This window comes from Penicillium cosmopolitanum (genome assembly GCF_028827165.1).
Source record: "Penicillium cosmopolitanum strain IBT 29677 chromosome Unknown utg000012l:1.0-3308103.0:1.0-3310761.0, whole genome shotgun sequence".
Taxonomy (NCBI): domain Eukaryota; kingdom Fungi; phylum Ascomycota; class Eurotiomycetes; order Eurotiales; family Aspergillaceae; genus Penicillium; species Penicillium cosmopolitanum.
The window spans coordinates 2,859,432-2,871,904 of record NW_026622682.1 but is presented as its reverse complement, the minus strand read 5'-3'; the positions used below and the strand labels follow the sequence as shown (position 1 = coordinate 2,871,904).

Here is a 12,473-nt window from a genome sequence, read left to right as displayed (position 1 = left end):
GAAATTTCAGAGACGATTCACGACTAATCTTCGTAAAACTACTATTCAGGTAAATCATAAAATTCTGTGTGCTCTGACTTCTTCATCTTCAATTCTTCTCCTTGAGCCCTAATCTCGCGAGTCAGGAATCTATAAATATAGAATTTCTCCATAAAAACTTTACTCGGGAGGAATCTGGAGGTTGTATATGTACAAGATCTACCTCGGGTGGGACCGGGATCAACCCGATCCCTAGGTAAGTTCCTTAGTCGAAAGTCAGAAGATCCCCAGAACCGATTGAATGGTAAATTGAGTAAAAGATTAAGCTCCGTGGCTTTTAAGACAAGAAGAACATCAGAAAAATCATGTGGAACCATTGTTTCTGCGGGGCGAGGCTGCGATCGACGATCTGCGCCACACCGATTCTTGAAAGAGGTTAAATTATTCTATGTATATTTCAATCATATCAATCAATTCCGAGATTCAGGCGGGTCTTTCGATTTTGCCAATTTATCCCGGGCCCATAGTCGGGTATGTCATGCAGAGGAAAAGTGATAACCTTCAAGTTGGAATCACCTGAGCATTATATTTGGATTGCGCAAGATCGCGATGACAGCCCCTGCGGAATCATTGACTGTTACTAGTAGTAGTACCGTGACGTCGTCAGTCCTTGTACTACTAGGTACTGACGTTAGATCCATGGATATATATTTACTAGCAGGACTCCTAATATCAGCATTACTACATTCACTCCAGGGCTCAGGCTGGCATTTATTGTGAAATGCGATGCTAACTTTGGAATTATATGCACTACTAGTAGTAGTAACTTCACTCGGAAGTTTTCCATCAGAATGATTTACGAAAAAAATCGAAATCAACAGACGAAGGCCATACAAAATCATTATCCAAAAGGTTTCCTGGCGGGCCGTCACGAGACGGACGATGCGGTAACAAAGCAGTTGATTGGCCAAAATGAGTCAACCTCGGAGATGAACGTGAAGAACCCAATAACGGGCGATAAAGTAATTTAACATACGAAAGAAGAAGCGGAGAGACTCTAAGATTTAGATAATCGTATCCGTTATTTTGACATTTGTTCTGAACGACCTTGTAGGTTGGACATCATAATCATGGCCCGGGTACGAGTACCCCTGCTTGAATCGTGCCTGGATCTTAAGTGTGGGGAGTGTCAGTGTGAGTGTGAGTGGAGAAGAAAATATTGACTCAAGGTTTCGGGAATAATGACACGGAACAGCCAAGAGCAGTTAATGATACCACCATTGCGTTAGGCTGAGAATAAGCTGAGACTTTGAATGAGGGGCGTATTCGAAACACTCAGACACTCAACATTGCTATCCTACCGCCGATCAAGATCAACAGAGAGTGACCGGTTTGATCTCTTGATGCTAATATGTAGTTTAAATGCGTTTGGGTTTGGAGTGGTCAAAATATCACGATCGCCTGGGGCACTTGTTAGGAGATGTCTGCAGTCCCTCGCACGAGGCTTCCTTTACCCCGTGGGTTGAATCCGTTCCAAAGAAATTCGGAAAAAATTTTGAATTTTTTTTCTGTCCTGTGGTCTCTGAATGTACTCCCCCCTCCTCGGCAATTGAATGGTGGGGAAGTAGTTCTACCCTTCTGCATGTGGTGGCACGCCAACGCTTCCACCCTAGAAACACATCCCAAGGCTAGATTCAATCTTGGATTGCTTAATTCGGCCACCGGTGATCAAACGGTACAACCTCGACCACCACCAACACGAGGTTCCGACCTAAGGAACCGTTATACAAAGGTCGAAGAGGGGATGCAAGCGACAGCCAGCCAAGGGCCAAGGCCCGGCCCCGGCAAGGAATGCCTTCCAAGGCTCTGACCCGATATTAGGCCGGCATGGCAAACCTTGGTAGGGTGACAGTTCTATTATTTTTCTTTCCCCGCTAACTATCCACGGACAATGTGGAGGGTCTGGAGAAATTGGGGATATTTGAGAACGGCTTCAATAGGGCGCCACAGGAGGCGCCAAGGGTCCAGAGACAAAGCCAACGCCAAACTTCCCCACGCGCGGAAACCGCTAGCCTGTTTTACTGGTCGCAGACCCCGTGGGAAAAATCTAAGGTCGCTCTGGGGGTGGGACCGCGCGGGATATGTGTGGCCAGAGTTGAGTTTAGGGTGCCATCGAGAGTCGTGGGGCGGCGGATTTGTTTTGCTTACGAGGTACGAGGTAAAACTGAAGGTCATGGTTGCGTTGAACCGAGCAAGCCGACATAGAGAAGGGACCAATTACTCGGCGAGGTTTAGTTCGCCGTCAGACGATCGAGTCGCACGGTCTACTGAAAGTCCCTGAGGCGTGCCTTACGCTAGATCCCACCCTGGTCGAGAACTCCATTCACTTGTTTCGCTAGGACATGCAATCCTTTCCCCCAGTGTCCTGCAAGACACGGGGGCCTGCGTTGAGTCTTCCCAATAAGCGACCGATGAGGCCGGACGTATCCGTAAGTCACCCGATCGGCTCACACGATTCAGGGCTGAGTCAATAGAAAGAATGAGAAGTTCAAATGGGCTATTTCGGGGTGCCGAATAGTTGTCTCGGTCCAAAAGATGTCTTTTCGGGTCACGAAGCAGTGAAAATTTGGGTGAAAAAAGGAGCCCGGACCTTGTGGCGCAGACTGGCCCTTGTCCCAAGCGCCAATGCGGGCCAATCATCGCCGATATTTTCCCGGACCCCAACCCTAATTCAGACACCATCTCCGCGTCCCGAGGGAACATTTCACTTCGACAGTGTTCACGGCCGGGCTGGACCCGAGTTTCTGTATGGCTAGGTCTTTTCTGCTATGCCTCTTTCAGCGAATCAGCTGGCTTCCTGTGGCTCTTCGACCGGCCTGATCCGTGCAAAGTTTTCCCCGGGTTCTGTGCCGCATGGCATGTCCCTCTCATTTCGCGGTAGTGTGGATTCCTGCATTAGACTCAATTCGATCTAGTGATGGATCCCAGCTTGGGTTTGGCGTTTGCCTACCCTTCGAATTTGACTCTTTTCTCGGGACTGAGAAGGTTCGAGCAGTCATAGCCCAACAATCTACCACCATTCAGCCGAGTCTGGCACGGCGATGGCCGTCCATCGCGTGCCGAGAGTGGCCAAAATCCGTAATCACCGTTCTCTGTCTTCGCTTCCGTGTGGAACTAGATCGCATTAGCGGGTTTTTCCCACCCCCTGCTATTTTCAGTCCGGGGATCGTGGCTCTCATGTACCTCCGGCCCCAGGTTATAAACTGCCTCCGTTCCCCTCCTCCTCTCCTTTGTTTTCTTGTATCTCATACTTCACTCAATCATCTCTATATATTTCTTGCTGCTCTTCTCTGATCATCTTGAAAGCTAACACTCCTACCGCAACTATTAATACTGCAAACATTACAACTCCTCCATCTACTGCCAATACAACTCACGTGTCGCAAGTGACATCCACCAAAATGCCTGGTGGTGCAGTCGCAACCGTGGGGACTGTCGATGCCCGTCGCATCGAAGCCCCCGTCACCTTCAAGACGTACTTGATGTGCGCTTTCGCTGCCTTCGGTGGTATCTTCTTCGGATACGACTCTGGTCACATTAGCGGTGTTCTCAGCATGGATTACTTCATCGAGACCTTCGAGGGTCTGGTACGTACTTCATCTTTTTCCCGACAAGCTGCCTCTCCATATGCTAATATGTTTTTATAGGACAAAGCAAACACTCCCACTGACAAATTCGTCATCCCCTCCTCGCGCAAGTCACTCATCGTCTCTATTCTCTCCGCTGGTACTTTCTTCGGTTCTCTCATTGCCGGTGATCTGGCAGATTGGTACGGTCGTCGATTCACAATTATCTCTGGCTGCGTGGTTTTCATTATCGGTGTCATCCTTCAGACTGCTTCCAGCAGCCTGGGTCTTCTCGTTGCTGGTCGTCTGGTTGCAGGATTCGGTGTTGGATTTGTCTCTGCCGTTATCATCATGTACATGTCTGAGATTGCCCCCCGCAAGGTTCGTGGTGCCATCGTTTCCGGCTACCAGTTCTGCATCACCATCGGTCTGATGATGGCCTCGTGCGTTGATTACGGTACTGAGCACCGCACCGACTCCGGCTCTTACCGCATCCCTATCGGTCTTCAGATGCTCTGGGCTGTCATCCTCGCCGTCGGTCTGTTTGTGCTCCCCGAGTCCCCTCGTTTCTTCATCCGCAAGGGAAGAAAGGAGGAAGCCATTGATGCTCTTGCCAGAATCCGTGGCCAGCCCAGAGACTCCGAGTTCATCCAGTCCGAAATTAACGAGATCGAAGCCAACTACCTGTATGAGATTCAAGTGATTCCTGATGAGGGCTACTTCAACAGCTGGATCAACTGCTTCCGTGGAAACATCTTCCACCCTAACAGCAATGTTCGTCGCACCGTCCTTGGTACCTCGCTCCAGATGATGCAACAGTGGACTGGTGTCAACTTCGTCTTCTACTATGGTACTCCCTTCTTCACCCAACTCGGCACGATTTCGAACCCCTTCCTGATCAGCATGATCACCACCATTGTCAACGTCCTTTCCACCCCCCTCTCCTTCTATGCCATTGAGAAGGTCGGCCGTCGTCCCCTGCTCCTGTGGGGTGCCCTTGGCATGGTTATTTGCCAGTTCCTGGTTGCCATCATCGGTGTCACTGACGGACAGAGCCCCAAGGCTGTCTCCGCTATGATCTCGTTCATCTGCATCTACATCTTCTTCTTCGCTAGCACTTGGGGCCCCGGCGCCTGGGTTGTTATCGGTGAAATCTTCCCTCTGCCCATTCGTTCCCGTGGTGTTGCCCTCTCCACTGCCTCCAACTGGCTCTGGAACTGCATCATCGCTGTCATCACCCCTTACATGACCGATGCTGACCAGGGTAACCTGGGTCCCAAGGTTTTCTTCATCTGGGGATCCCTCTGTGCTTGCGCCTTCGTCTACACTTACTTCTTGATCCCCAGACCAAGGGTCTTACCCTGGAGCAGGTCGACAAGATGATGGAGGAGTCCACCCCTCGCACTTCTGCCAAGTGGCAGCCCCACTCTACCTTCACCGATGAGATGGGTCTCACCGATGAGAAGTCTACTGCCGTTCCTCAGGTCACCCAGCACGAGGTCTAGATCTCATCATGCATTTCGAAATAGGGGCTTGTTTGAATGATGAGACGCGTCTGTCTCATCCTCGATTTTGCTTCCTGTTGGCTGGGCCCATTGTTTAGCGCAGATACCAGGGTGTTCATGCGTTTATGTTTAATATGGTTAATTTTTATTTTGTTTAATGTGGAATCATGAGTCGATGTATCTTTATCTGAATTGAGTGATATATACCTACCTCCAATCTTTCCTGGCTTTGTAAGATCCGCAGTATACCTACTAGTACTCAGTACCTAGTGCTTGTCCTCTCGACTGAAAATTTTGCAAGGTCCTCCCAATCGTATACTTCTACCTAGTAGGCAAGGTAGGAAAATCTGGCAACATAATATGAGAAAGCATTCCAAATTGGAGATACTCAGGTGTATTGAAATTGATGGCAAAATTGTTAGTACGGCCCACTCAAGGAAACGATATCTTTAAGGAAACCAAATTTCGAAATCGTTTATGAATGCAGCCCTGGAGCGTATGTAGATACCTACCGAGGTGGACAGTCACAATTGAGCAACTATTGAGAATAGGTTCCAAGAATCCTCGTATAAAAAGGCTTCCAGTCCTGGAGGCTGTATGCGTTTGGAGGAAGACTACTTGAAAGTTTCAAAGGCTACTACTTGTATACTATATCTGGCCCCAGGGGCTGAATAATTGATTTAGGGGAAATCGCGCAATATGATCATCCATGAAAGAACAAGAACACGAATATGAACATGAAGATCATAGATTTAAATCATTCACCATAATGCATTATGTAGAGCCGCAGAGTGAACACATAGAAATACGAGAGCAGGGCAGTGTTCGAAGTTTTCAGTTCCAAGGTTGAGTATTATTGGAAGTTGGGCATCTCGGTTAACGACTAAGTTAGTTACACAGGGTGGATTTTTAGTTACAGAAAACCTGTTTCGACGTGTATAAGCTTATCTTAGCGAATGTACGTATAGAGTGCGTGCTGACTCAATTCAATGTGGTAACCAACCCATAAGGATACCAGAGCGAGCAAATATATATAGAATAAATAGTAGCGAATTAGAAGAGAAAATGATCGAAACCTTCCAACCGTCGAGGCGCAGTCATTGGATTGGTTGAAATCGGCAGATCCTCGGGATCACCGGACGTAAGCATCTGCCAAGCCCGGCCCGCAAAAATTCGTCAACTGCTTGGCCTTGAGATTTTCCACGCCACGATTCACATGTCGTAACTATGGCTTTTTGTTTGACTATTTGGTCCAATTCCTCGGAGGAACATCTCGTTAGCTAAGTGAATGAAGGCTTGGCGCAATATGAGCGGAGTTTTGCGACCGTACAATGATAGATGCGTCCGGAGGGACCCCGTCGGAGGAAAACTGCCAAGAACGAGTACGTATGCGAGGTACGTTGGACTGTTATAGCTTGTAGGGGTTTCTCAGGGACTTTGACCTTAATTTAAGGGGCAATGATCTACACACGCTAATTGTCGAAACTGTTCGACAGTCGTTGTCCCGATTAATAATCCCCTAGCTTGTTACAATAGCGGTCTTGGCCCTCTTTAGAGGGTTATTTGTACACTTGACCCGTGACTATTCTGGAACGGGCTTGATATGAGCAATAGTAACATGTGCATTTTGAATAAACACCTAGTACATAAACGTCCAAGTGGCGTCGCGATATTAATGTCCGTTGTAGTTAAATTGAAATCAATTCAACATTATAGGTCCAGTCAATTGACATGGGGATGCAAAACAAAACGCCTCGTCATCAGCGCAGATCCTTCTAATTTCCTCCACTTAGATCTGACAGTTTTTGAGTTATGGATCCAAAGCTGTCCATAGTGAATCCCCTATGTGGAGAGGTAGCACTCCGCGACTCGTCTATGAGAACCTTGGCAGCGCCACGCCAGTTTCTGTGACCTATGCACTGATTCATCAACTTTCCGTCAGGGACACAGAAGTCAATCTGAATGATGTGCCGAGTACCAGTGAGCCACATAATGACGAATTTACCTGAATCACGACACGTCGACCCCCAAATGTCTAGATCACCGGGGCAGGGGCCATACTCCGCTGTGGGACTCGGAATTGCCTTGATATGTCCATCGGTGCACAATGTGAGAAATATGTATGCCCTGATTTGCTAGCCCTGCTGGGCGTATCTCCATCACTTTCGTCAGCCCCAATCTGTGCGCCTCGGAGGCACGCGGGTTGGTTGCCACTGGCATTTCCTTTTGAGGCCCTTCTCAGCGTGGGTCTATCCGTGTAGGCATGGCTTTCTTTTCTATAAAGCCTAGTTGATCTGCTCCTCCAGAAGTGATCTGATCATCAGAAAATACTCCAGTCAATCAAGCATCCAATAGTTCTCGTTGCAGATCTTCATTCAGTCACCCTGTTTTCCAATTGATATATACTAGCCACGATGGTTCAACTCGGCTCTGCCCTCGCCATCGGCGTCCTCGGTCTGGCCAGCGTTGTTTCCGCCCACCCTGGCCATGACCACAAGGCTGAAGCCGCTGAACGTGCCTTGTACATGCGCAATGCGCCCATCCAGTCCCGCAGCCTGTCCCAGTGTGCCTCCCAGATGAAGGCTCGCGGCCTTGAAAGCAAGAATGTTGCTCGTCGCGCTGCTGCGGTCAAGAACCTTCGCCGCCGTCGCGGACTCAAGTCTGGTACGCAAAGTATTTTGAATCTCGCGGGACAAAATAAATTAAACTGACTTTTAACTAGACGCGAACTATCTCAAGGCTCGTGACCTCGACACTGCTCTAGCGACATCGCACGCTTCCAACCTGACTGGTGTTGATTTCAACACTGACCCAAGTCTGCTGTTTACCTCCGAGGGCAGCTGCATTCTCGCCCCAGATGTTACTCAGGGACCTTACTGTTGGTTAAATGACTCATATATTTCGCATCATAGGCACTGACATTGTATTTAGACGTTACCGGCGAGCTAGTCCGCCAGGATATCACCGAGGACCAGCAGGGTGTCCCTCTGTTCATGGATTTCCAGCTGATCGACACCAACACCTGCGAACCTCTGCCAAATATCTACACCGATATCTGGTACTGCAATGCCACTGTAAGTAACTGCACATCCTTTATAGACCCCACCTTCTGGATCTAATAACCGTATTATAGGGTGTCTACTCTGGCATCAGCGCTAGCGGCAACGGAGACTCCTCTGACACAAGCAACCTCGACGCCACTTTCCTGCGCGGAATCCAGGCCAGCAACGCTGACGGTGTTGTCCAATTCGAGGGAATTTTCCCCGGTCACTACACTGGCCGTGCTACTCACATTCATGGTAAGAGGTCTAATTTACCTATTTTTGATCCAAGCCCTTCTAACAGTATTCACAGTCCTGACTCACCCCGCCAATGAGACTATTCTTCAGAAGAACGGTACTATCTCTGGCCTTTACTCTTCCACCTCCTCCCACGTTGGACAGACCTTCTTCGACCAGGACCTCATCGCTAAGGTCGAGAAGACCTCGCCCTACAGCACAAACACCCAAGATTTGACCACCAACTCCGAGGACAGCATCCTCTCAGAGGAGGCCGACACTATCGACCCCTTCATGGAGTACATCCTTCTTGGTGACTCCGTTAGCGACGGTATTTTTGCCTGGATTTCTGTTGGCGTTGATTCTACTGTGGACTCTTCCGTTACTCCTGCCGCCTACTACACCGAGGAGGGTGGTGTTGAGAATGAGAACTCTGGCATGGGCATGGGCGGCGGCGGCGGCGGCGCTCCTCCCGGCTTCGGCTCTTCCACCTCCAGTGCTTCCGGTAGCCGCAGCACTAACTAAGTTAGTCTGATGTCTTTGGTCCTGGTTCTTTAACGAAGAAGCCTGTGGCTGGCATAAATTTTGTCTCTGTTCAATTTCGATTTTTTGCCTTCTATTCTTCAGCCGTTGGACGGCAGGACCTTCAGGGCTTGTTACTCGGTATTGTCTTGATAGTATATTTTGGTTTGCGTTGTTGTATTGATTTACTAGCGACTAGTCTCAAATGCCCCATCGCACATTTTTAACCTTACCTTGGATTCAAACCAGAACTGCCAGTGGTCACGGTTTCATAGTCTTCCCTTTTCTTAAAAATTTCGTCAGGGGGTGTTCGTAGTAGTGCGCGGCCTGTTGAAGCAAGATTAGATATACGATGTCCACAACTTGAAGCTTACTTCAAAATGGCTTTTGAGACCTCAGCAAACTTGAAACGAATCATACCTCCTCCTTGACCCAACAGGATCTCCACTTAACTTGGAAGACCTCGGGAGCTGCGAAAAATTCCAAGGTTGAAGGACCACTCGGGAGGTATTGTGCCGGTGTCGAAATATACCTCCTAATTCCCAGCACACTAGGTACTAGTACTAGACATCCTGCCGCCGGGAGGTGATTCTAGATCGACTCCGGGGAGTAAGTCAATCAGAGATAGTAATTTTGAGTTCCTTAGGCATCCTCGACTGAAATTAAGGATCAACTCCGATGAGACCTCAAATCGCCCCTACAACTCAGCCCTGGGGCGCAGACGAGCGCCAAGGGAACGCGACCGCCGATCTTCGAACACAAGCAAAACTATTAAAACAATCCATCGGAGAGATATTCGGCCGCACATCACGTGTCCTCGTGATTGCTGCCCTTCTTGTGCGCCCAGCCTTGTGGGCCTTTACAACAACCAATCGCATTACCGGATGACTCGTTCCAATAGCATCAGATGCCAAGGTCAAGGCGGCACGACAATTACAGTCTCGATCATTATAAAGCGTGAGTGAAATATCTCATCCATTCAATGAAATTTACCCGGTCGCTTCGGTCAAGCATTTCCATAATAATCTCTCACCTATCGCAACCCACCTGCAATTCGATTTATATTTCTTTGCTTTTGCTTGCAATATGGCGGGCGAGGGGGGTTTCACATATCGCGATGGTATAGCTGTTGCACAAATCGTCACTTTCTCACTGCCCCTGATGTTTGCTTTCTACTTCCGATGGAGGCGTCAGATAGGCTGGTTCTGCATTGGAGTTTTCACACTCCTAAGGATTATCGGGGCTGGCTGCAAGCTTGCTACGATCAACCACGACACCCAAGGACTATGGGCCGCGATATTTGTTTGCGAATCTTTGGGAATGATATTAGTTATCTTTCTTCTCTTGGAGCTGCTGGAAAGAATGTAAGCGGTCAAGCCTTTGAATTAAATCAGGACTCTTCACTAACCAATCGCGCGATAGAAACAAAGTCATTAACATTGCCGGAAAATGGATCTTCTGGGCTCCATCCATAATAACCTGGATTGACATTGGCATATCAATTGGTGGCTGGATTTCTGTCATACACGTCGAGCACCCCCTTCTCCCCACTGCATGGAGCCAAGCTAGTATGGGCCTATTGGCAGTCATCTACGTTTACCTTGTCGGCGTCTTCATACTCTTCTGGGCCCACCGACACGAATACTTCGAGGAAGAAAAGTGGGCACTCAATGGGGTTACCGTCTGTATTCCTCTGCTTGCCATCCGCCTCGCATACTCACTTATCTTCATAATCTCTGGCAACATGAAGTTCAATGCTATTAAGGGCAACCCGACTGCATATCTCATAATGACTATGCTACCCGAAATAGCTACAATTGGCGTGTGCACATATGTGATTGTGGCTAGGATATCTCCACTCCGTAAAGAGACACATTTATTGTCACGAAAGCCAAACGAAGAAAGTCAAGAGGAACTTGCTAGTAGGGTCTAGAGTTGTTTTTCTATTTATTTTATACTTGAAAATGATTGCATTGTGACAGCTCAGCATTTGGATAACTTCAAGGTTCCAAGGTTGTTTATATATTGAGTAATGCCATTCATAATATTCACTCATCCCGAATAGACAAGACATTACAAGCCCTGAAGGTTTTAAATAGGATCCCGTACTACGCTTAGGTAGCTCAAGGTGGGGAGATCCCCATGAACCGTGGGAGTAAGGATGGCCCACTTGTGATGGCCGCCCACCCGATGATCCCAATTGCCGCAACAGCGACAGCACCACATCTTAGCATTGCGGTTCGAACTCTTGGCTGTAAAAATTCATTGAGCAGGTATTCAAACCTCTCGGGCTGATTTCGATCTGGATATTCTTCCTTTGGGACTGGAACCCCCAGGTATGGGCAGATGGTATCCCAATCAATCCCATCTTCGAGCTGAATGAGACACAGGCGATCTGCTGGAATTGTCGACTTGACATTTTTGATACTGTATATCGAAACTACGTTAGCGGGTGAAGTAAAAACAGCAAGGAAGCCAAGGTGAGACTGACTACGAGGAATAATATTCACAAAGTATATCCTCGTTTTCTGGGTCGCCCGGTTTGGTCCCACTGGCCATCGCTTGATTCACCAGCACATTCATATCCATGAAGTGGTAGAGATCTCCATGAAAATATTTCAAAACATTGAATGGGAAGCTGCTTGATAGAGCAACTACTTTCGCGCTTGTGTTATTGAATGACCGAGCCCACTTCCTAGGATCCCTCTCGGTAAGGATAAATTTCACCTCGGGATCTTCTGCATAAGCTTCAATCACATCCATTCCCAAATAGCTTGTAATCTCAATAATACACTTACTCTCATCAGCTTTCTGAACAAACGGTGAAATTCCCCTAGGGATACTAAAAAGCGAAAATCATACTCACATCATAATCGGCTAGCCACTTCTCGCAGTCGGATTTCTTCAATCGTCTCACGCCGGAGAGCCAGTTGAATTGAGCAATCACGGCCTGTTTGAAAATCTTAATATGGGTCGCGCCATGAATGCAGACACATTCATAAAGATGATAGGGACGATAGCCCAAAATCTTCATTGCACCATAGAGCCCTAGCGTTCCGGAACTATTTTATGCTCAATTCCAAGGTCGAATACCTTCGATTTGGTCGTAATGAAGTTGTATTAAAAAGCGGGGCCTTACCGACTTGCGCTTGCGACGATTACTTTCTTCTTCCGAATGTCACTCGGAGGCGTTAATTTATCCACTTGTCTCGACATGATGAGTCGCTTGGTGAATTGAAAGCTGGCATGAGCGGGGTGTCTCTCTTATAGAAGCCCCGTATTCACTTGCACAGACCCTTCCAAGGTTGACGCTAATCAGCCTCACCTTGGCAGCTAGCGCATTGCACTCCGAAAACTACTGGATAGATCGGACTAAATTTAAGCACGTAGCAGGTCCTAGTGGGTTGCCTTACGGCCTTAGCTCGGTTAATTAGTTTGTATTCCTCAGGTGCATGACCCCCTGTAATATAATCATCAGGTATCTTACGGTTTCGGCGTCAGGAATCCTATTTTTAGTTTTGTTACTTGCAGCTAATTTGCAAGAAATATTAGTATATTGGATT

At 48.0% G+C, this 12,473-nt stretch overlaps 3 protein-coding genes across 3 annotated transcripts; 2 read left to right on the top strand and 1 right to left on the bottom strand.

Moving 5' to 3' along the window:
- Nucleotides 1–3,440: 3,440 nt before the first annotated feature.
- N7509_013827 (sugar porter family MFS transporter) lies at nucleotides 3,441–5,110 on the top strand (the record flags this gene model as incomplete). The annotated part of the gene is made up of 3 exons (XM_056638464.1): nucleotides 3,441–3,626; nucleotides 3,687–4,925; nucleotides 4,952–5,110. The coding sequence occupies 3 exons, from the start codon at nucleotides 3,441–3,443 to the stop codon at nucleotides 5,108–5,110; spliced, it is 1,584 nt and encodes a 527-aa protein (XP_056481971.1).
- Nucleotides 5,111–7,524: 2,414 nt separating this feature from the next.
- N7509_013826 (intradiol ring-cleavage dioxygenase) lies at nucleotides 7,525–8,913 on the top strand (the record flags this gene model as incomplete). The annotated part of the gene is made up of 5 exons (XM_056638463.1): nucleotides 7,525–7,774; nucleotides 7,833–7,988; nucleotides 8,042–8,184; nucleotides 8,244–8,409; nucleotides 8,465–8,913. The coding sequence occupies 5 exons, from the start codon at nucleotides 7,525–7,527 to the stop codon at nucleotides 8,911–8,913; spliced, it is 1,164 nt and encodes a 387-aa protein (XP_056481970.1).
- A 2,120-nt stretch (nucleotides 8,914–11,033) lies between these two features.
- Nucleotides 11,034–12,126, bottom strand: N7509_013825 (sulfotransferase family protein; the record flags this gene model as incomplete). The annotated part of the gene is made up of 4 exons (XM_056638462.1): nucleotides 11,034–11,337; nucleotides 11,402–11,721; nucleotides 11,777–11,972; nucleotides 12,050–12,126. The coding sequence occupies 4 exons, from the start codon at nucleotides 12,124–12,126 to the stop codon at nucleotides 11,034–11,036; spliced, it is 897 nt and encodes a 298-aa protein (XP_056481969.1).
- Between the last annotated feature and the right edge of the window lie 347 nt (nucleotides 12,127–12,473).